Source organism: Ahaetulla prasina, chromosome 1, assembly GCF_028640845.1.
Source record: "Ahaetulla prasina isolate Xishuangbanna chromosome 1, ASM2864084v1, whole genome shotgun sequence".
Classification (NCBI taxonomy): domain Eukaryota; kingdom Metazoa; phylum Chordata; class Lepidosauria; order Squamata; family Colubridae; genus Ahaetulla; species Ahaetulla prasina.
Genome location: NC_080539.1, coordinates 116,664,864 through 116,689,022, shown reverse-complemented (window position 1 = coordinate 116,689,022; position 24,159 = coordinate 116,664,864). Strand labels below are relative to the sequence as shown.

At 40.5% G+C, this 24,159-nt stretch overlaps 1 protein-coding gene across 1 annotated transcript in view; it reads right to left on the bottom strand.

The window, feature by feature from the left end:
* Positions 1 to 24,159, bottom strand: part of LAMA4 (laminin subunit alpha 4) — a 145,037-nt gene that overhangs the window by 24,327 nt on the left and 96,551 nt on the right. Inside the window, exons 13-24 of the mRNA XM_058173764.1 lie at positions 23,564 to 23,712; positions 22,419 to 22,560; positions 19,681 to 19,777; positions 19,012 to 19,125; positions 16,443 to 16,625; positions 14,499 to 14,638; positions 13,269 to 13,442; positions 12,807 to 12,949; positions 6,910 to 7,072; positions 4,628 to 4,755; positions 3,232 to 3,403; positions 2,757 to 2,888 (exon numbers count right to left, since the gene is read on the bottom strand). Coding sequence (XP_058029747.1) covers positions 2,757 to 2,888; positions 3,232 to 3,403; positions 4,628 to 4,755; positions 6,910 to 7,072; positions 12,807 to 12,949; positions 13,269 to 13,442; positions 14,499 to 14,638; positions 16,443 to 16,625; positions 19,012 to 19,125; positions 19,681 to 19,777; positions 22,419 to 22,560; positions 23,564 to 23,712 — 1,737 coding nt within the window. The remainder of the gene's footprint in view (positions 1 to 2,756; positions 2,889 to 3,231; positions 3,404 to 4,627; positions 4,756 to 6,909; positions 7,073 to 12,806; positions 12,950 to 13,268; positions 13,443 to 14,498; positions 14,639 to 16,442; positions 16,626 to 19,011; positions 19,126 to 19,680; positions 19,778 to 22,418; positions 22,561 to 23,563; positions 23,713 to 24,159) is intronic.

Sequence of the window (24,159 nt, the reverse complement as noted above, 5' to 3'; positions counted from 1 at the left end):
TTCTATTGCCCAAATTTAAAATAGTATAAATAATAAAAACCCCTTAAAACCCATAACTTTAAAATCTAATCCAGTCCCGCGCAGATAAATAAGTGTGTTTTAAGCTCGCGACGAAAGGTTCGGAGGTCCGGAAGTTGACGAAGTCCTGGAGGGAGTTCGTTCCAGAGGGTGGGAGCCCCACAGAGAAGGCCTTCCCTGGTGTCGCCAGACGGCACTGCCTAGCTGACGGCACCCTGAGGAGTCCCTCTGTGAGAGCGCACGGTCGGTGAGAGGTATTTGGTAGCAGTAGGCGGTCCCGTAAATAGCCCGGCCCTATGCCATGGAGCGCTTTAAAGATTGTCACCAGCACCTTGAAGCGCACCCGAAGGCCACAGGTAGCCAGTGCAGTCTGCGCAGGATAGGTGTAACACGGGAGCCACGAGGGGCTCCCTCTATCACCCGCGCAGCTGCATTCTGAACTAACTGGAGCCTCCGGATGCCCCTCAAGGGGAGCCCCATGTAGAGAGCATTGCAATAATCCAGGCGAGACGTCACGAGGGCGTGAGTGACCGTGCATAAGGCATCCCGGTCTAGAAAGGGGCGCAACTGGCGCACCAGGCGAACCTGGTGGAAAGCTCTCCTGGGGGCGGCCGTCAAAAGATCTTCAAAAGACAGCCGTTCACCCAGGAGACCGCCCAGATTGCGCCCCCTCTCCATCGGGGCCAGTGACCCGCCCCCAACAGTCAGCCGAGGACTCAGCTGACTGTACCGGGATGCCGGCATCCACAGCCACTCTGTCTTGGAAGGATTGAGCTTGAGCCTGTTTCTCCCCATCCAGACCCGTACGGCTTCCAAACACCGGGACAGCACTTCGATAGCTTCATTGGGGTGGCCCAGTGTGGAGAAATACAGCTGGGTGTCATCAGCGACAGCTGGTACCTCACAATCAAGCCACTGATGATCTCACCCAGCGGTTTCATAGATGTTGAACAGAAGGCGAGAGAATCGACCCCCGCGGCACCAATAATAATAAAATAATAATAATATACAGTATGCCAAACTTATTAAATCATATTTAGCAATGAAAAATGTAAAGGAACAGAGCTCAGAACATGCTATAAAGAATAGCTCTACAAACTGCTACTATTTTCGGCAGTTTGCATCAACTTGAGCAAAGGACAGGTTTTGTAGTAGATGGAGGGTGATCTGCAGGCTAAACAACCTTCCTTCCCTGTTTTTTTCTTTGCAGTACTTTGCAGGTTTGTGATTTAGGCATTTTAATTTTTCTTGGCCCAGTAAATCATAATTTCAGGTGCTTGGTCCTAGGAAGATTCTGGAATTCCAGGCTTTGCTAATCATGCTGCTGATTTCTTACCAGCAGAAACACACAGAAGGAAAGTTTTTGTGGGATCAATGGCAAGAGGGCCTACAGAGTCAGTCAAAAGATGTTTGTGCTCCTGATGATATAATCAGGAAAAAAATTACAATTTTTATAATCCTATTTTAGGCACAAAGCCAGCTGGGTAATCTTGGGCTTGTCACTCTCTCCATTCTAGAGAATAGACAGTGTCAAACCATTTCTGAAACCCTTTCCAAGAAAACTGAGTCGGTGAGAATCAGGTTCGATTCAACAGAAGGAAAAAAAAAAAGATTGAAACCATTTACTTACTTATTTATCTGCGCTGGACTGGGTTAGTTTTTTAAGTTATGGGTTTTTAATGGGTTTTATCTCCAAATTTTAATTGTGGCCAATTTAAATAAGTTTTTTACTAGTATTTTAATTGTATTTATAATGTATTGTGCATTTTTTACTTGGCTGTGAACCGCCTTCTTCCTCCCAACATTCAAGACAACAGACATGTCAAGGTTGGGGGTGGGTGGGGGGGAACAACAACTGTGGCTGAGAAATCTTGATATGAAGTTTCTCTTGAACCTGGGAAAAGATGGTTGCTGCCTTTTCAGTTTTAGTGCTAAGAGTTTGTTATAGCTTTTATCAAGGCTGAAATGATACCGGTTCACTCAGGTTTGGGAGAACCAGTAGTGATAAAAACTAGTAAAAAAAAGTACTGGTTCCACTGAACCGGTGTTTCCAATGATCAGTTGTGCCGCGCTATTTAGCTTTGCTAGAAAGCAGGAAATCCTGCTTAAATCACGTGGCACAGCTGATCCCCCCCCCCATGCTGTTCTACGTACCATTCCAAGCCTCCTTTTGGCGCATACTGTGCATGCGCTCACATGCAGCACAGGTTTGGCGTGCACTGTGCATGCATGGCCGGAGAAACAGCCGGTAACAAACAGGTTCAGATTTCACCACTGGCTTTTATTTATTAATTAAATTTATATGCCTTCCTTTGCACCTGTAAGGTGACTCTGGGTGGCGGACAGATAGTATTCATTGTTTAGAATCAAGATCGCTCTACAAATTAATTCTGAGAACTCATTACTTGTTTCCTCTTCTATACAACCTATACCAAGTCCTTTTCTCCCTAAAGTTCACATGTTATTCCTTGTGGGTTGAAAAAGGAAAAGAAGCTCTTTTTGGAACCTTTATTCAAGTGGGGTTTTTTTTATTGACAAGTATTTGTTAACTCCTTTTGTATTGGGAAAATTATACATATTGACCCTTCAAGCTAACACTGGTTGATGGTGTACCCTGAGATTCAACTTCTACATGTCTACTCCCTTTAATAAGCACTTAGATTAATTCTATGGGAATCTGCATGTTTTGTTGTTGGTTAGACAAGCTAGACAGAAATGCAGATAATAAGGCAATTTACCTCATGGAACTTTGCATCATTAATCAGAGCCTTCTTCATAGAATCTTCTAGAATTACAGGGCCATTACTGAAGCCGAAATCATATTGCAGATACAGGTATCCATTTTGCATCTCCAGGCTGAAAAACATACTCTGCATAACCACAAAATTAGATTTTTCAGAAAAGATTGGACTTTTTAGAAGTTTAAAATGTATATTTTATACTCTTCTTCAGCAGATAAACCTATTAAGACTAATTAATTACTATATTTCTTTCCATTATGATAGTCTTTGAAGCAATTTACAGTCAACAGGCAAAATTCAAATACAAGGAATAACCTAAAGCAGTATAAAATGATATGAAAATAATATTCAAATAACTTCAAATAACCAATTGGATCTTTTTAAATCGTTTACTTCTTACTATATCTGAACAGATGTAAATCAACAAGATAAGAATCATAAAATGTCTTCTTTCTTTTCCCCTTTTACTTACTCCATTAACCATCAGAAGGAGAAGACCATTATCACTTGGTGTTCGAACTTCTATATCAAAACGAGTCACAAGACCAAACTTCCCTCTGCTCTCAATATTCTTTGCCAAAGCATAACCCGAACCATCAAAGAAATAGTTTACAACTCGGCTCTGGGTAAAGGCCAGTTTATCTCTAACATGAAGAAAAAAAGACATAAAGAAATTTTAGGAAACTGGACTATATCCTACACTCTGGAGATCTAACATAAAAACAAGACTCAGTTGGAACAAACTGACATAATTGGTCTGAATGGCAACTGATTATATAAGTCTGGCATTCGTTGTATAATTTAGGAGATATACTTCTGAAGTGTTTCCTGGAAGGGCAGGATTAGCCCTGCTGTTAGGCTGAGACAAATGACCCAGATCATTTTCTGCTTTTTCCTATTGGGGGGCAGAATTAAGTAGCCCCGGGGCAAGTCGTAAACTATTTACCACTTTGGGTATGATAAAATAGAAAGAGAGCACCATTTTGGTTTTCACTCTGGGATTTTATTTTCAATCATTTTGTACTAAATACTTTTGACATTGGAAAAAAGGTTAACATAATTTTTGATGGGCCATGGTCTTAAACATGCTAAACTGAAAGGGATGCGTACTAACTAAGAAAGAATTATCTATGGGTGCCTTTTGAGTAAAACAGCAATGTCTTACAAATTAAAACACCATCACAGAGTGGTAGAAATAAAGAATGATCCCATTCCCATAAAATCTAAATTTATTGGTCAGGAGCTTTGTCAGCTTAGGTAAGATATAAGCCAATCAGAATTTTGAGTAAAGTGGTAAACAATCGGACCAATGAACACATTTTGTCTCATATGGAAGGTTCTCTTGATCTCCCAAGCTTGGCCATCAATGCAACCTGTGCAGTGGGTCTCACACATATGTACTTTGTGCACCTGTGCAACTGCAGCCTCTCACTTTCTTTTCACCCCACCATATTTACATCTGAAATGTTTGAAGATTGATTAAGAATTAAACATTATATAGCCCTGCCCACCAAAACAGGGCATATATTAGTTTTGATTGGTTGGTGCAGACATCTACATTTTGTTGAATTAATATTTGTTAATTGTGATAGGGAAATGGCTTTTGATTGCATAGTTGAGATCAGCCAGTGTTTTGGATGTATTACCATATGGTTGAGATCATAGCTGCTGGAAGTTCAAAACATGGAGTATCAGCATGATATCCTGTGTCCAGATACTTGGGGGACTCCAAAAATCACAAAATGCTCTGGATCTGTCTGGCCGCTTGGTAAGTCTTGTTTTTGGAAATGATTACACCAAATACTTTTATTGATTGATTGAGTGATTGATTTGTTCAGGCTACTCAAGACAGACCAAGTTCATCTTACCTGATACAAGGTATTGGTTTGGTGATGTTATAGATTTTTTTGAAATTATACAGACTAATGACATCATCATTCAGCGTAGCAAGCTCCAAGCAGCCAATAAAGCCAGGCAAGTCCAAGCTTGGAGGGAGCTTTAAAGAGAAAAACACACAATCCAGATCAATCTCAAAAGCCTCATAGGTTTATTCTTTAGTTTGGTGAGCAAAGGCATATTTTGCAACTTCTCCTTCTGCTTGTTGAATTATTTAAAGTCAATCCATTCATAGCTAGACTAAACTGATAATGCCTATGGTTCTTAGTCTCAGTTACTGATCATTTCCTCATTACTTGCAACACTGATTTAGTACGCCCCCCCCCACACATTTTGTGTATATGTGTCTGTGAGATAGCATATATCACCATCACACACATATACATACATACATACACCCACACCACACACACAAACATTTTTCTCTCTCTCTCCCTCTCTCCCTCCCTCCGTCCCTCCCCCCCATATATCTATCCAACTGTTATCCCCCTTCTTACAGTCCCTGAGCATTTTGCAATGCATCAAGATGAAGTTTTTCTTGTGGAATCCACTTAGCTGTTATCAACCTTAAACCGATGGTGGGTTGCTACCAGTTCTTCCTGTTTCGGGAGAGCTGGAAATATTGATATGAGAGCGAACTGGTTTGCTCCTAACATCACTTGGACCCTCCTGCCTGCCCCTGCGCTATACCTAACTTTATTCCTTTGTTTTTAGCTCAGCTGTAAGGCATGGCAGAATGGTTTGCCATGCCTCAGCTGTTTTTTTACTCAATGTGCTTGCCTGAAACGCAACTTTGGTATGATTGTTCGCAAAGAGCGTGCACGATGTGAACTGGTGGTAAAACTGTTTAGAACCCACCACTGCCTTGAACCTTACACTCTTTAATTCAAAAATTATTATTACTATTGTATTATAAATATTAATATTATATTCTACCTTTCCTGAGTGAATTCAAAGCAGAATAAATGGGAGATTTTCTTTGTTTTTATTTGTGACAAAAAATGATGAGATTGAAAGAGAAAGATTACTCCCTGCCATCCTGTGAGGTCTATATTTGAGAGAGAAGTTGAACTTGGTCAAAGGTCAAAGGTCAAAATCTTAATCCCCACACTGCTCTGGCTCTGTCTTTAGTCTTGGGGATTACAGGTAGTCCTTGACTTACGTCCATAGCTGGGACCAGAACCAGTTCCTAAGCAAAATGGTCGGTAAGTCTGTTGTGCCCAATTTTTTATTATTATTATTATTTATTAGATTTTTATACCGCCCTTCTCAGGGCGGTTTACAGCCAAAATAAGAACACAAGCAATATACAAATAAAACAAAATTAAAAAATTATTATATAATTGGCCGAAAATTTAAAAACATTTAAAATCTAAAAAAACCCCATTAAAATTCATCTAGAAATTTAAAATTTAAAAATTTGAAATTTAAGCCAGTCCCGTGCGAGTAAATAAATACGTTTTCAACTCGCGGCGAAAGGTCCGGAGATCAGGTACTTGGCGCAAGCTAGGGGGAAGTTCATTCCAGAGGGTAGGAGCCCCCACAGAGAAGGATCTTCCCCTGGGGGCCACCAGACGGCACCCTGAGAAGTCCCTCTCTGTGTGAGCGTACGGGTCGGTGGGAGGCATGGGGTAACAGTAGGCGGTCCCGTAAGTACCCAGGCCCCAAGCCATGGAGCACTTTAAAGGTAGTGACCAAAACCTTAAAGTGCACCCGAAAGACCATAGGCAGCCAGTGCAGCCTGCGCAGGAGTGGTGTTACATGGGAGCCGCGTGCGGCTCCCCCTATCACCCGCGCAGCTGCATTCTGGACTAACTGAAGCCTCCGAGTGCACTTCAAGGGGAGCTCCATGTAGAGAGCATTGCAATAATCCAAGCAAGAGGTAACAAGAGCATGAGTGACTGTGCATAAGGCATCCCGATCAAGGAAGGGGCGCAACTGGCGTACCAGGCGAACCTGGTGGAAAGCTCTCCTGGAGACGGGAGCTTACATGACTGTAATCTAATTTGCACATTTCTTTATCTCAGTAAAAAACACAGGAAGGGGGTTACATGAATCTGTTGCTAAACTGAAATCAATTCTAAACTGCCTGTCATGTTATCCATTAGGAAATGTTAGGATGAAATAATTGTTTTTTTAAAGCTGCCTCATTTTTTTTGCAAGAGATTTCACAATAAAGGTGTCATCTTTAATTCAATCTTGAAAAAGACTGCACATTTGCAGAGACAATGCACAGAACCATTATTGCTCTTACCTTAAAATCTGGAGGCACTCTTCCCACATAGAAAACAGTATTTTTAGCATCCAGATCCAATAAAGAAGCATCACCTGGAGCCTCTCCTTTATTGATAAACTTTTCTTCAGCGGTGCTGGTAAGGCTAGGGATTGTCAAAAACACTTTGCCATGCTTACCAATCCTATTGAAGAACAAAAGTAAAAAATGGAAGTCCTGCAATTGCTTGTTTGAATGGTTAACGATTTCTGCATCTGTGTTTTTCAGGAGACAGTCAACAAGGGAGAATAATTTCTTTTCCATGAAACTTTGCCTGACATTATTAGTATTCTCATTAATGACTCTCTCTATGATTTCCATATCTCTGACATCAATACAATTGAACGTGTCCAGAAATATTTTACAAGAAGAGTTCTCCATTCCTCTATAAACAACAAAATACCTTATCCCACTTGAAATCCTAGGCTTAGAAAACTTGGAACTCCGTCGCCTTCGACAAGACCTGAGTTTAACTCATAGAATCATCTATTGTAATGTCCTTCCCGTTAAAGACTACTTCAGCTTTAATTGCAATAATACAAGAGCAACCAATAGATTTAAGTTTAATGTCAACCGCTTTAATCTAGATTGCAGAAAATATGACTTCTGTAACAGAATCATCAGTGCTTGGAATACTTTACCTGACTCTGTGGTCTCTTCCCATAATCCTAAAAACTTTATCTTAAAACTTGCTACTATTGACCTCACCCCATTCCTAAGAGGACCATAAGGGGCATGCATAAGTGCACAAACGTGCCTACCGTTCCTGTCCTATTGTTTTTCTTTTCTTCTTCCTATATATATATATATATATATATATATATGCTTATACCTCCTAATATTTACTCATATATATGTTTATATACAATATAACCTTTCTGTATGATACTTATATATATTGTAATGTATCTTTAAAAGTTTTGGCGGGAAAATAGCACGTTGCTGATTGGTTGAAGCCTCCGGCTAAACTGTATATAAAGAGAAGTTTTTCCCAGCACTGGCTGCTGGGTTCTCCATATAGTAAAGAGCTGTTGTCACTATCCTGGTTTCCTGCCTCGTTATTGCCCGAATCTAACACTGGCGACGAAGGTGGGATCTCGAGGCTAAGAGCGCCAGGAAAAGAGCTGAACTCACCAGGAAGACGCGAACCCAGCCAACAAGGGGCGGAAAGCAGCGATGTCCGGCTACACACCGCCAGCGCCATTCGACCCAGCCAAGGAAAAATGGGGGTCATACATGGCTCGTTTCGAGTGTTTCCTCGAGGCGAACGAACTTCAAGGAGTTTCAGACAACAAGAAACGAGCGTATTTCCTGAGCCACTGCGGTCCAGAAGTTTTCGACACCGCAGAATCCCTGGCGGAGCCAACGCCGGTACAGTTGGTACCGTGGCAAACTCTGCAGAATTTATTGAAAGCCCATTATGCACCAACGCCGTCCAAGTATGTGCAACGGTTCGAATTCGGGGAGCGCAGACAGCAAGAGGGCGAGTCCATCAGCGTATACATGGCCGCCCTGAGGAAAGCCTCAAAACATTGCGAGTACCGAGACTTGGAGGAGGCATTGCTGGAGCAACTCATCCGCGGGGTCAGGGACATCCGTTTGCGGAGGCGGCTGCTGTCTAAAAGCAACCTAACGCTGGCAAACGCCTTGGACGAAGCCAGGGCTCACGAGATGTCTACCCAAGTGGCGGAAACCCTACAAAAGCCGCTCGCACCAACGGCTGGTGCGAAATCAACCCCGGTCCACAACGAGGAGATCCAGGCTGAGTCGGACGGTGAGGAAGAGGAAGGAGTCTTCCACACCGGGAGGCCGGAGAAAGAAGACCGGGGTGACTGCGCAAGTTGCGGAGGGCAACACCAACGACAACAATGCAAATTTAAGGATGCGGTGTGTCGGCGGTGCGAAAGGAAGGGGCACATAGCACAGGCCTGTCGAGCACCCCAACCTTCCCGCCAAAAATTCAAACCGGCCAATCAGAGCGCGGGAACGGCGAAGCGGCCCGCGAGTGGTCAGTTTAAAAAAGGCGCGAAGTTGAATCAGACTGTCGTGAGAGTGGGTCACGCATCAACACGCCTAGAGAAGAAAATCTTTACAAAGGCAAAGATTGAGGGGGTGCCGTGCCGATTGGAGGTGGACACCGGCTCATCGATCACGATCATGTCCTGGGACAATCTCGTGAGAGCCTTACCCGCCATCGCAAAGCGCAAGCTGCAACCACAGAAATTAAAGGTACAAGACTACCAAGGGAATCGCATCCCTGTTCGAGGGGTAACGTCCGTCCACGTCGAGTATGGACAGTACAAGAAAACTCTGCCCATCACCATCGTCGATGGGACCCTGCCAAGCTTGTTGGGACTGGACTGGTTCCGAGCATTGGGCATGGGAGTGACTGGAATCTTCAGAAACGAAGTCGACCTCAAAGACGCACTCGTGAAAGAATTTGGGGACGTTTTCAGAGACTGCCTGGGCAAGTACACGGGGACTCCTATCTCTTTAACTTAGACCCCAAGTTGCCCCTATCCGTCTAAAGGCTAGGAGGGTCCCGTCGCCTAAAGCCCAGGATTGACCGGGAACTGGACAAGCTAGTAAACCAGGGAATTCTAGTGCCAGTTGACCATGCTAAGTGGGAGACCCCTATAGTCACCCCAGTCAAACCGGACGGGTCGGTCCGGATTTGCGCTGACTACAAGGCAACGCTTAACAAAGCGTTGCAAAGAGTGCTTACCCGTCCGGTGGTACAGCACTTACTGCACTCAATGGGGCAAGGGCAAGTTTTGCCAAGCTAGACTTGGCCCAAGCCTATCAACAGCTGCCCGTAGATAGCAGCACAGCCAAGCGCAGACAATTGTGACTCACAGAGGGGCTTTTAAGTGTACCCGTTACAGTTTGGGGTTAGTGTGGCTCCAGGGTTATTTCAGAACCTAATGGAGCGGCTATTGCAGGCCTACCAGGGGTGGTACCATACTTTGACGATGTACTGGTATCCGCTGAGAATCTAGAGGAATTAGGGGTAAGGCTGCGAAAAGTTTTGGGCATTTTCCGGTCTGCCGGTCTCACGGTTAAACTGAACAAATGCCAGATCGGGGTTGAGTCTGTGGAATTCCTGGGCTACTGGATAGACAGGAAGGGATTCACCCCACTGAGAGCAAGGTACGGGCCATCAGGAAGGCCCCGGTTCCAAAGAACAAAACGGAGTTACAGGCATTCTTAGGTCTGGTCAACTTCTACGCGGTATTCTTAAGGAATAAGGCAACAGTAGCCGAGCCGCTGCATAAATTACTAGCAAAGACGGCTGCATGGTCTTGGGGAAAGGCGGAAGCTAGGGCATTCGAAGGGGTAAAGAATCTCCTATCGAGTGATAGCCTCCTTATCCAATACAATGGCACGCTGCCATTAGTGTTAAGCTGCGATGCATCTCCCTATGGGGTGGGGCTGTGCTCAGCCACAGGTTACCAAATGGCACAGAAGCCCCTATTGCATATTACTCCCGAACCATGTCATCAACTGAAAGGAATTATAGCCAGCTTGATAAGGAAGCCTTGGCTATAGTCTCCGGAGTAAAGAAATTCCATGAATATGTATTTGGTCGTGATTTTGAAATCATCACGGACCATAGACCTTTGCTAGGTCTGTTGGCAGGCGACCGCCCAACGCCCGTGGCACTTTCGCCAAGACTGACCCGATGGACTATCTTCCTGGCAGCGTATTCTTACAAATTACTACACCGGCCAGGAAAGGAATTAGGCATGCAGACGCCTGAGCAGATGCCCGTTACCAGAGACTATCAAGACCCCACTCCGGGATACCAGTTCTGCTAATTGACTCTTTGGACTCTGGCCCAGTCACATCCAAAGAGGTGGCTCGGCTTCAGATAAGGACATTACAATAAGAACTGTAATTGGTTGGGTACAAAGAGGTTGGCCCGCTGCGCGGGCGGCGTTTTAAAGAGTTTGTAAAAACGTGGGAACTCTCGGCTCAAGGGGTGCCTGCTATGGGGGATCGAGTGGTGATCCCGGAGAAATTGAGGAAAAAGGTATTGGATCTCCTTCACGAAGGTCACCCAGGGATTGTGAGAATGAAGGGTCTAGCGAGAAGCTATGTGTGGTGGCCCTTAATGGACTCGGAAATTGCTGAAAGGGTAGGGAAATGCCAGGCCTGCCAGGAGTCCAGACCGCTACCCTCACCGGCCCCGATTCGGGAATGGGAGAGACCCCAGGGCCCCTGGTCTAGGATCCATATCGATTTTGCCGGCCCCTTCCACGGCCAAACCTTTCTGGTAGTAGTCGATGCCTACTCCAAATGGCTGGAAATCATTCTCATGAGATCCATGACAGCCGATGCCGTGATTTCAGTCCTACGGCACCTATTTGTAACCCACGGGTTGCCCGACACTTTAGTCTCCGATAACGGCCCGCAATTCACGGCAACCCAGTTTGAGGGGTACTTGGCAGAGGAGGGCATCCGACATGTCCTCTCGGCGCCTTTCCACCCTGCGACGAACGGCCTTGCAGAACGTTTCGTTCGGAGCGCAAAGGAAGCATTGTCCAGAATCAGGCCAGGCGATTGGCAAACAAAAATTGATACATATCTAGCAGTCCAACACAGAACCCCCTGTGTAACAACTGGCCGCAGCCCAGCCGAGCTATTAATGGGTCGGAAGCTTAGGTGCCCACTAGACCGTTTAAACCCAAACTACATGCCAGACGGTTACAAAGGGGCACACGGTAAAACAAGAGAGATGGCAGTAGGCGACCTAGTGTGGGCACACAACTACAGCGAGGGCCCGACCTGGTTAGCAGGAAAAATCCTAGAAATAACAGGACCAAAATCATATCTAGTAGAGATAGAGGATGGCCGGGTATGGAAACGCCACATAGATCAAATAAGGAAACGCATAACCGGTAAAGCAGAATCAGACGAAACAGACCCTGACTATTCAATGCATAAATCCACAGCTGACTCAAACCCGGGGCAAACGCAGGACTTATCTGAGTTCCAGGAGGTCCAGCGATGCCAACCGGTTCCTCCTGAAAACAGCAGGGACGACTCTGCAAATAATCCAGGGCCGGATGGCCTAGAGGAGGAGCTGAGAGGAACAAACAGTCCCTCCGGTCAGCTCGACTCACTCCCAGAAAATGCATTGCGCAGGTCCGAAAGAGTCAGGAGACGCCCAGTCTACTTGCGTGATTACGTTGACAAATAAGATGTTAATTTCATGTAAATATTGGTAAAGTGTTTTCTGGGAGGGAAGGAGTGTAATGTATCTTTAAAAGTTTTGGCGGGAAAATAGCACGTTGCTGATTGGTTGAAGCCTCCGGCTAAACTGTATATAAAGAGAGGTTTTTCCCAGCACTGGCTGCTGGGTTCACCATATAGTAAAGAGCTGTTGTCACTATCCTGGTCTCCTGCCTCGTTATTGCCCGAATCTAACATATATTGTTGTGACAAAATAAATAAAATAAAATAAATTTCGATAGATCAAATCTCAAGATTATTTGGGATATGGTCTGAAATATTCTGAAGGACAATAATGGAAGAATGTTTCTGTTGCTGATTTTATTTATCTGTAATGGATTGGAATAACCTTCCTTTTAGAACTTTTTAGCATATAGTGATCGTTTAAAAAACTGTAGGGTTTTTAAAGAAAAATACTCTTTTTCCTTCCTTTTGTTTAGGCAATCAACAGGGATAATTAAGCAGCAATGATAATCCAGCAGTGAATACTAATTACAATAAGTAGGGATAGCTATTCTGCCAGGTCATTAAGAAGTGCAATTAATGCTATTAGTAGTCTCCCCAAGTGTCTACATTGTCCTAAGTTTTTCTAACCCAATCATATAAAGAATACATAACAAAAGTAGCAAATGTAATCACATTACCTCTCTATTTTAACCAGATTGAAATGCGTAGGCCAAGAGCTGATTGGTTTGGAATCTAGAGGTATATTCACATCACCAGCACCCAAATTATAAACGTAGACCAGGTTCCCATTCTTAATTGCAAGACCCACATAATTTTTGGTCTAGAGAAAAAAAAACGAACAAATTCAACAAGTCAAATTCAACAATTCAAGGGTTGGCTTATCCATGGACTGATTTATGAATAAGAATGTTTGGTAAGACTAAGGGAAGTAGAAGAAATAGATGAAAGCAGATAAGGTGGATGGACAGGATTAAAAAGCCAGAGATTATTGTTGGGAACAAGACGGCGGACATTTTTTCAGTAAAATTCTGAGGGATGGGTCTGACTCATTGGCACCTTTTTAAAATTTTGATGAATACCCCACCACCACCACAATGTAATATACATAAAATCACCATGCGTCTAGCAGGTTAACATACATTTTTGCTTCCTAAATACAAAACAAACTGATCTTGAGGCTTTTTTCTCTGTGGATTTTCTTCAGAAAACTTCATGTATAAACTTAAAGATGTGAAAGCCTTTAAGTCTTCAACATTCACTTGAGGATTGACTTCAACTGCTGAGCGACCTTCAAATGTCATTGACACTTGAACCTGTAAGTTGAAATATGCAAGTGAAAGATTAGACATACCTTGGAAGACTCCCTTTGGGAAGAAATGATAATACATTTATTTTAATACGCTATTTAATTGGCAGAATGTTAACCTTGTTTGTAAAGATTAATAAATTATGAGTTGTATTAAAATCTAACATAAAATCAATAAATTAGATTCAGATTTGCCCAGAATAGTATTCTATAGATACATTTGCCCTATGGATAAACTAGGGCCTTGTTTTGTATACATATCGAGAACTCAGATTCATTAGTGAAAAATGGTAATAAAACTGAGGTCATTTTATGAATAAAATACCCATTTATTTACTGGTATTCATTTATATTTATAGCAAGCAAAATCCTTTTGTGATTCTCTGGAACCTCATATAGGATATTTATATCCTCATATCAATAAATAAATAAGTACTAAAATAAACTGCTAAGATAATTTTCCATGTGCAGATTTAAAATGATTATTTTTTTTTAAAAAAACCCTATCAAATACGAAAGGTTGATTTGTACACTATTTGTGTTGAAGTTCAGGCCTTCTATAACAGTAGTATGTCAGCCATTCTATCACGTAGACTAGAATAGTAACTTCATAGCTAACCTTTTGTTAATGCCCATTGGCAATAAATGATTTAACATCAAAGCTGAAACTAAAAGAGATTCAGGGAAAGCATTAGGCTCCTTGCTATAAGTACTCTATCAAAGTCTCTGACTCAGTTTTCAGAAGGGCCATACTGCAATACATCTCTGTCTAGGAATTCTAGCTATGTTGGAAAAGTCTCTATGGAAACTCAGGGACTTGGCGTGACTACACATGGTTCTATAACAGCAGCTTTACTAACTAAGATCAACTTCACAACCCGCACATCTCAGGATTTAAATCCTACATTTCTTTCTCTTTCTCTTCACGTGTAATGGATTGCTTGCAGCCCATTTCTCTTGGTGGTCTGCTAATGAAACTTGTACTTTTCTTGTATGTTTCCAAGCTCCTTGATTCTACTCATGCTGGCCGCAACCCTCTCAATTTCTTTTGCAGCATCTTTACCTTGTTAGCCACACTCCTGGTCTGTGCAATGAGTTCTCGGACCCTCTGGATGCTGGCTGACACATTGTTTGCTGCCCTTTTCTCTTCTACTATACGCAGCTTATCTAGAAGCTGTGGGACAAGTTCTGTGAGACTCCTCACTGTTGTTCAAAACAAAACAAGACAACTGCTTGGTTTTGGTATTACAGGCTAAGAGATTATGATGATTAATAACAATGGCACAGTAGTTAATTAGCAAAAGTCCCACCAGGCCCAAGGTTGACTCAGCCTTCCATCCTTTATAAGGTAGGTAAAATGAGGACCCAGATTGTTGGGGGCAATAAGTTGACTTTGTATATAATATACAAATTGATGAAGACTATCGCTTGATATTGTGTAAGCCGCCCTGAGTCTTCGGAGAAGGGCGGGATATAAATGCAAAAAAACAACAACAACAAAAAACAAACCACATAGAAGCCAAGGGCTTGCATCCAAGAAGATCAGTGTGGACCAATCTCTTTATCTTTTACAATAGTACATTTTTAGAAAGATATGAGTTAGTGGATTGTTTAACTAAATTGGGAAAAAAAACCTCCTATGGTAGAGCATGGAAGCTTTGTTTTCAAACATCTTACAATTCTAGTCTATTAAATGTTGTTTGCTTTAAGAACATCCCTTTTTAAATGTCAAGATCTCCAATGAAAGAGAAATAGTTCTTGACTTCCCTGGAAGTTAGCCAACCATGCATAGCCAACCCACTGGATTGGTTAAGGCATGGGTGTCAAACCCGCCATGTCACGGTGTGATCATGTGACATTTTGTGATGTTTTCCCCATTCGCAGAGCTGGAATGGGTGTGGCCTGTGTGTGACGCATCCTGTCTGCTGGCCACCAATTTGACACCCTTGGTTTAAGGGATGCATCTACACTAATTCTTCAACACTGGAGGAATCTGCTGGCATAGATACATTCATACGATTTTTCTACTTTCTGTACAATTGTACTAAAGTAACTGCTTTAACCACAACCCATGTTATATCTTAAAAATCCAGTTCAAATGTTATCACTTTTCTCACTATAATTAGGTGTGTACAGAATGATTTCCAATGTTAGTTACTTTTGGAATAACTAAATTAACCTCAGTCAACTGTATTTTGAAGAACTGAAGAAACAAAGTTTTATTAAATGTCGTCTTTTTTTTTAAATTTAAAATTCAAGGCAGTTAAGGGAATCTCAGGTTGGTCAGGGATAAAATATGAATTACTTTTATAAAAGGCAGAAAATGGAAAAAATGAAATGGCGATTAATCTATTTGATTATTGAAAAGGATCTGAGTGGACTATTGTAATGTTAAAGAGGGAGAAGGGCTATTGAGTGATTTATGAGATATATTTATTTTTATTATATATAGGATAAATATAGGGGATCTCAGCTCAAACCAATATAATTGTTGGAATTCATTATTGGAATGTATTTCTATGTGATAACTACAGTAGTATTCAGCCAGTAGATGGCAACTTTACAAGTTTGGATCTATGGTATATACTCTATGCTCTTTTGTTCTAAGTACACTTTCCTGTTATAGTTATATAGTTGAGCAGTAAGGCACATGGTGACCGTACTCTTTGTTTGCTCTGTGGTACTTTATATAAAACAGAATTTCTAACAATAAGGATTGGGACCCTCTAACGCAGAATCTGAATCTGATCTGCCAAGCCAGAGCATCCATACTGTGTGGTCTTGAGCAAAGCCAACAACAGTCCTGGACCAATAATTGCTGATGAATTGAGAGAATGGTTTGACATAAAGTCTATGTTTGCCCTAACCACATAACCATGTTTCTCTCTTTCTTTGACAACTACTCTTGCAATTCAATTTTGCACAATCCAAAATCAGTATCCATGAAACAGAAGGCAGATGCTGTACATTTCAAGGAGCACTTCAATTACATATCCCGTCACATTACCTGTATCCCTAGTTGTGACTGTGGCACGTTCATAAGCTGCTCTTTCAGGTTTAAAGTTGCGCAGGTCTTTTGACCATTTTGTCACATTCTCAGCCATTGGATCTGTGGTGGAGGTTATGGTTGCAGCTGTTTCTTTAGCTTGAGTAGCAATAGCTTGCAATTGCTCAAACTGCTTTGTGTGATCTGTAAACATAAAGTTCTGTGATAAGGAAATAATGATCCTGTCTTTTTTAAAATATAAAACCATGTAACTTCCATTCATTAGTGTTCTTCCTCATTAAATAAACACAGATTTGTAATCTAAATATGCAAATAATTTATTTACAGTGAATTGTAGGAAACTGATTTACCATAATATAGATTTTTGGAAGAACTGATATGTGTCACTGGATACATACATCAGGCACGAGTGATGGGAAATAGATTTATAGATAAGTGCCTTGGAAACAGTATAGAATGGAAATAGATAAGTGCCTTGGATATGGAAATAGAATAGAATAGAATTTTATTGGCCAAGTGTGATTGGACACACAAGGAATTTGTCTTGGTGCATATGCTCTCAGTGTACATAAAAGAAAAGATACGTTCATCAAGGTACGACATTTACAACACAATTGATGGTCAATATATCAATATAAATCATAAGGATTGCCAGCAACAAGTTATAGTCATACAGTCATAAGTGGAAAGAGATTGGTGATGGGAACTATGAAACGATTAATAGTAGTGCAGATTCAGTAAATAGTCTGACAGTGTTGATGGAATTATTTGTTTAGCAGAGTGATGGCCTTCGGGAAAAAACTGTTCTTGTGTCTAGTTGTTCTGGTGTGCAGTGCTCTATAGCGTTGTTTTGAGGGTAGGGGTTGAAACAGTTTATGTCCAGGATGTGAGGGATCTGTAAATATTTTCACGGCCCTCTTCTTGATTCGTGCAGTATACAGGTCCTCAATGGAAGGCAGGTTGGTAGCAATTGTTTTTTCTGCAGTTCTAATTATCCTCTGAAGTCTGTGTTTTTCTTGTTGGGTTGCAGAACCGAACCAGACAGTTATAGAGGTGCAAATGACAGACTCAATAATTCCTCTATAGAACTGAATCAGCAACTCCTTGGGCAGTTTGAGCTTACTGAGTTGGCGCAGAAAGAACATTTTTTGTTGTCCTTTTTTAATGATGTTTTTGATGTTAGCTGTCCATTTGAGATCTTGCGATATGATAGAACCCAGAAATTTGAAGGTTTCTACTGTTGATACTGTGTTGTCAAGTATTGTGAGAGGTGGAAGTATGGAAGGGTTTCTCCTAAAGTCTACCACCATTTCTACGGTTTTGAGTGTGTTCAGTTCCAGATTGTTTTGGTTGCACCACAAGGCTAGTCGTTCGACCTCTCGTCTATATGCGGATTCGTCATTGTCTCGAATGAGACCAATCACTGTTGTGTCATCTGCGAACTTCAGTAGCTTAACAGATGGATCATTGGAGATGCAGTCATTGGTATACAGAGAGAAGAGAAGTGGGGAGAGCACACAGCCTTGGGGGGCCCCTGTGCTAATTGTACAGGTATTTGATGTGATCTTGCTTAGCTTCACCTGCTGCTTCCTGTTTGTTAGGAAGCTTGTGATCCACTTACAAGTCTGTTCCGGTACCTGTAGCTGGTTTAGCTTAGTTAGAAGAATGTCTGGAATGATGGTATTGAATGCTGAACTAAAGTCTACAAAAAAGACCCTTGCATAGGTCTTTGGAGACTCAAGATGTTGTAGGATGTAGTGCAGAGCCATATTAACAGCATCATCTGTTGATCTATTTGCTCGGTATGCAAATTGCAAGGGGTCTAACAGCGGATCCGTAATGGTTTTCATAAGTGCCTTGGAAACAGTAGTCCATGTTTGTATTATCTTGTCAATTCTACAGGGTCGTTTGCCCCAGCTGATTATTCTTTTTTGTCTAAATTTCTTGGGCACTGATAATTTTTATTTGCATTATTTGTTAGACAGGATAAATCTCTCTCTCCAAAGTTAGCAAAATTCTGCTATATTATGTAAAGCTTTGCTGACAAATGGTCACCAACCGTCGTTGATATTAAGGGTCAAATTTGCTTTACTGAATGTATTTTTATTTGTCAATGACTGAAATAAAGTTTCTGTCTGTCTGTGTGATTAGGAACTTACATGAACACAACCTCTCATTCATTTAAGTGGCCCATGTTTTTTTCTGGTTTCCACATCAACCTGAAAAAAATGATGTCACAATTTTAAGAAATCAATTAATTATAGCTGATGTGATTTTTAAAGCAATGATGTCTTTTATTTTCAGGCTTCTGTGAAAAGCTGAAATAAATTGAGCTGCTTTAATGAATAATAGAGAGGTGCTATTCTCACACACCTGTGAAATCTGAAGGGCTTCTTTCACATCACCTTCAAAGCACAACCAAATAGTCAATTCAACTGTCTTGATGAGTATCAGCCAAGTAAGATTTGATTTACTTTCTACCTCAAAATCACTTAAGAAGATTTCTTGTAAAGATTTATTCTTTAATCAGAATCATTTGGTTACAATTTTGTACAGTTTATTTTCTGACCTTGCTCTGATGTGTGCATTTTTTTGAGGACTTTCATGAAATGGCCTTTAACAACATTTTTCTTGTCAAATGTTTCATTAATCTCTCTGCCTGTTTCTTCAACATTAAAGACATCTGCAAAGTAGAAGAAACAAAATTAAGAAAGCTTTCAGCAATGAGTGGCAAATTATAATTATCTAATTATAATAACAACTGGGACTTATTTGATGGTCTAAAAGTTTTAGATAATACAATTTTTTTGGTGACCTCCAAAACAGGTCTTGGCTCTTCGTTAAACAATCTAAAATGTTTTTCAATTTTTTTTAAAAAAAACACAGTATAGTTTGCCTGCTTTTAAAGTAAACATCAGAAATGTGAAAGCATTTGATTGTGCTTCCAGCAACCCCATTGTTTTCTACTGCTGCAGAAGTACTATTGACATACTGTAAATCTTTCATCTAGTCCGTTGGTAGTCTACATTTCTTAGTTTTATTTATAGAGAATAAAAAGATGTAGCTTGGATAAAGTATGTTGTTGGGCTTGAAATATTCAAGATTTTAAATTGCAGAATCCACTGTAGGGGATCATGATTAAATTGCTTATGTCAACATTTTTCTTCTTTGGGATACTCTATTACAAAGCTTTTCTAGTTTAAGAGACATATGAATCAAGAGAGAGGATTATATTTACTAGCGTTGGCATTTCCTTGCTGTTTTCTGGCTTCACCAAGAAGCATTGTGCTTTTATCTTTGTGGTAAGTTATCTGAGTGTCAATTCCAACAGCAGCCTATAATTTTATGAGGGGGGGAGGAGGGAGGGAGAGAGGGAGAGAGAAAGAAAGAAAAAGAAAGAAAGAAAGAGAGAGAACATTAGACATCATGAAAGTAAACATTTGGAGTTTCCAGATGAGGCTACTATTATGTAATAAACCTGTCCCAGTCATAGAATTCATGGGGAATTCAGATAAAGGCTTTCATTTATAATCCTCTGTTGTTCAATTTGCTTCTTCTACATTTATCTCATCCATAAATAACCTTATGAGAAAAAGATGGAGCAGCTGCATGATGTCTTTTGATTGGTAGTACAATTAGTTGCATCTTGTATTTATTAGCCAATCATTTTCATCCAGTGGATTGGATGATCCATACTGCTTGAGCATTTGTAATGTGTTTCATATTGACATTAAGGAAAGGGCCAATGAATCGTGCTCACAGTGTTGGATTTGCCTTTCCATAAATAGAAAATGCATTCTGTTTGAAGAGTCAAAATGCAGTAGCATTTTACTAGATTACTGCTTTATTCTGCAGTCCTGAGTGTTTCCTTCCATTCTATTGTAAAAGATACTTTAATCCTCCAGATTTCATCCTTGAGGAGAAAGGAGGCAGCAGAAAGAAAATTGGTAACACTTAGTGACAAATGCATCCCTATTCTAGCAAAAAAAAAAAAGCTTTGACCAGATTTCTATTCATGAAAGATCTAGCTCCAGGTTTGCAGTCTATTGAAGATAATTGCTCCTTAGAGGAATTGTATGTGCTGTTGGGCATCATAATATAACCCACATACTTTCTAGTTTCTGTAAACTGTATGTTTATAGACCCCAGGCACAACCTGGACTTAGAGAAATGTTTCTTGTTCAAACTGTACTAAAAACAGAGCAACAACCTCCCCGCCCCCCCTCCTAAATCTTCAGGAAATCTAGAAGCAAGATATGAAGCATCAGCTTATGCCTCCTAATAGACAATAACTGACCTAATGGACAAGTATTATCTCATGAAGAATTGCATTGCTTCAACATAGCAAAGACCCTAGCAGGTAATAACAGAATAATAGAATTGGAAGGAACCTTGGAGGTTTTCTAGTCCAAGCCCCAGCTCAGGCAGGAAACCCTATACCATTTCAGATAAATGGTTGTCCAATCTTTTCTTAAAAACTTCCAGTGTTGGAGCATTCACAACTTCTGGAGGCAACTTTTTCCACTGATTAATTGTTCTAACTGTCAGGAAATTTCTCTTTAGTTCTAGGTTACTTCTCTCCTTGATTTGTTTCCATCCATTGCTTCTTGTCCTACCTTCAGCCCGACTCCCTCTTCTTTGTGGCAACCCCTGAGATATTGGAACACTGCTATCATGTCACCCCAATCCTTCTTTCCATTAAACTAGACATACCCAATTCCAGCAACTCTTCTTTATATGTTTTAGCCTTCAGTCTTCTTATCATCTTTGTTACTCTTCTCTGCACTCTTTCTAAAGTCTCAACCTTTTTTCTAATCATGGTGACCAAGACTGGATTCCATGTGTGGTCTTATCAAGGCATTATAAAATGGTATTAACACTTCACTGGCTCTATCCCTCTCTTATTATAGCCTAGAACTGTATTGGCTTTTTCAGCAGCTTCATCACACTGCTGGCTCATATTTAAGTGATTGCCCACTAGGACTCCAACATCCCTCCTCATATTTACTACTATTGAGCCAGGTACCACCTATATTATGCATTTAGTTTTTCTTACCTAAATGTAGAACCTTACTCTTTTCACCATTGCATTTTATTTTGTTAGATAGCACCCAATGTTGAAGTCTGTCAAGATCCGTCTGTATCTTAAGCCTATCTTCTGAAGTGTTGGCTATTCATACTAGCTTGGTGTCGTCTGCAAATTTGATGAATTCCCAATCTATATTGATATTGATTGTTTCCTGATTGCTTATTTGTAGCCTATGACTATCATTAAGTGTTGTATCATTAAATGTTAAATTTGTCTCCTATGACTATCATTAAGTGTTGTAAGTGTTGTACCTTGATGAAGGTATCTTTTCTTTTATGTACACTGAAAGCATATGCACCAAGATAAATTCCTTGTGTGTCCAATCACATTTGGCCAATAAAAAATTCTATTCTATTCTATTCTATTCTATTCTATTCTATTCTATTCTATTCTATTCTATTCTATTCTATTCTATTCTATTCTATCCCACTCATCTATCCCTTCCCCCGATCTATGTAGCACTCTGCTTGTACAGAGTCAAGACGGGTTTAATTTGCCTCATAAATATGGATGCAGAAGCTGTTGCAGCCAAATGAAGCAATATGGCTTCATCATTTTAATGTTTAGACACAGGGTGCTCCTTTACATTATGAAAGTGTTCAAGGAGGCACTTTGCTCCTATTTCCATAAAAGCAAAGCACCCCTTTCAAGATAGCATAGCCCTAACTCATATTGATGTACATCATAGCATCTTATTTTTGCACAGTTTTGCTGAACCTGATGCTATCTAGACGTGTTGAACTTCAATCCCACAAATTTCTACAAATTTCTGTCCTTGAACATGAGATTGTAATGGCATAACTGCAGAAAGATGTGGGGATTTTCATAGTATACAGATTTTACTTGATCTCAAGGGCATAGTCCAGATACCTAATACTATTACTTACATCACTGACTCGATCTGTAGTATTTAATGCCAAGACAGACATTTGATTGGCTTCATTGATATAATTAATTATATTTTCATGTACATTGGAAGCATTTAGTGCTTTCTGTACTAATCCATTTGTGTCAATACCATGAAAAGTCCTGTAACAGAGAAAAGGGAGGGGGAAGGGGAGGGAATAAAATACATCATATATTATTCAAGATCACTATATATCTGCCAGAACTGCCATTGGAAATTATTGTTATCTTTATTATACTACTGAGATGCTCATCTAGGAGGCAACCAGCCTTGACTGATCTAGACAGCTAAACATGGTTGGTCCTGCTTACTGTAATGCTTGAATGGAGGGCCATCAGCAACATCAGGGCTTTAAGCTAGGATGAGAAGCCAACAGACATTCTGGAAGAAGGTAAGGGCGAACCACTTTCATATCATGCCAAAAAAACTGTATACAAATCATCAGGAGTCAAACTTGATTTGAAGACAACCTTACAGTAGTTTTATTTATCAATATATAATTTTTCGCTATGTCTTTATGTCCATCTCTCCCTCACCGGCATGATCCATCATGACATGCAAGAAGATGTTTAGATCTTCTCCAGGGTAGCTCATCGGTCAATCAGCATCCTCACTCAACTATTCTGCAATAAAGGATCTCAACACTATGTACACACAATTTAAATTCAGTCATATATTGAGAACGGGTATGACATAATGCTGAAAAACAGAAATTGTGAGATAAGGAATGCTTTGTTTAGATTTCACTTTAGTCTTTAATTTATTTCTCTAGGTACTCTTGAGAAACATAATCATTCAGTGAGACAACAACTGTGTTACAGGAATAATAAAAGACTTTACATGGTTTCCTAAAGCACCATATCAAGAACAACACAGCATTTATAGTTTAATGTTAAATGCTGTTGATATAACATTTGTTTCATAATTCTCATATCCTTTAATAATGGTTGGTATTATTAATCCAATGCGTTGCATTTTAAGACCCACTGATTTCAACAGAACAGTTAATCACATGCTTAATTCTGTCTCCCTGAGATTAGTGGGTCTTAAGTGGGATTTCCAATTCTTCAGATTGTACCAATTTATTGTAGAAAGAGAATTTGGCTTAATACGCTTGAAAGTTACCTCTCCAAGTTATCTGCAAGGTCCTGAAGGCCCTGTGCATATTTCATGGCTTTTTCAACCAAATCTTCATCAAACCTTGACTGGTTGGCCTGTTTGTCCTGTAGCTGTACTTTAGCTCCATCTATTTCTGCATAAAACCTGGATGCATTCTGACCAAACAAAAAAAGTAAAGAAAAAATAGCTATGATTTTTCTATAAATTGCAAAATGTCTTTCCAAATTAGGTAGACAGGGATAAAGTGATCAACGGGTTCTCATTGAGATGACAGAGCGTATCCTTTCAAAATGGGGATCATTTAAGTGAGCCCTTTCCTATAGTGAAAAACTTAACTGCAGCAAGTTAGAATTAAAAAAAAACTTATTTGTCATAGGCCCTTGTTTTCTTCACTATTCATTAAGGAGGAGTTGAATAAAGGAAACATTTGGTTACATAACTCCAACTTCAGCCCAAAATATACAACCCTGACACAAGTTGAGTAAATTTGTTTATTTATTTGTCAAAATTATAGAGACGCCCTACTCAACCCATTTTGGGTGGCATACCATAAAAACAGCATTCAAAGCAGCCAATAAAATAGCAAGACCACATACTGTACT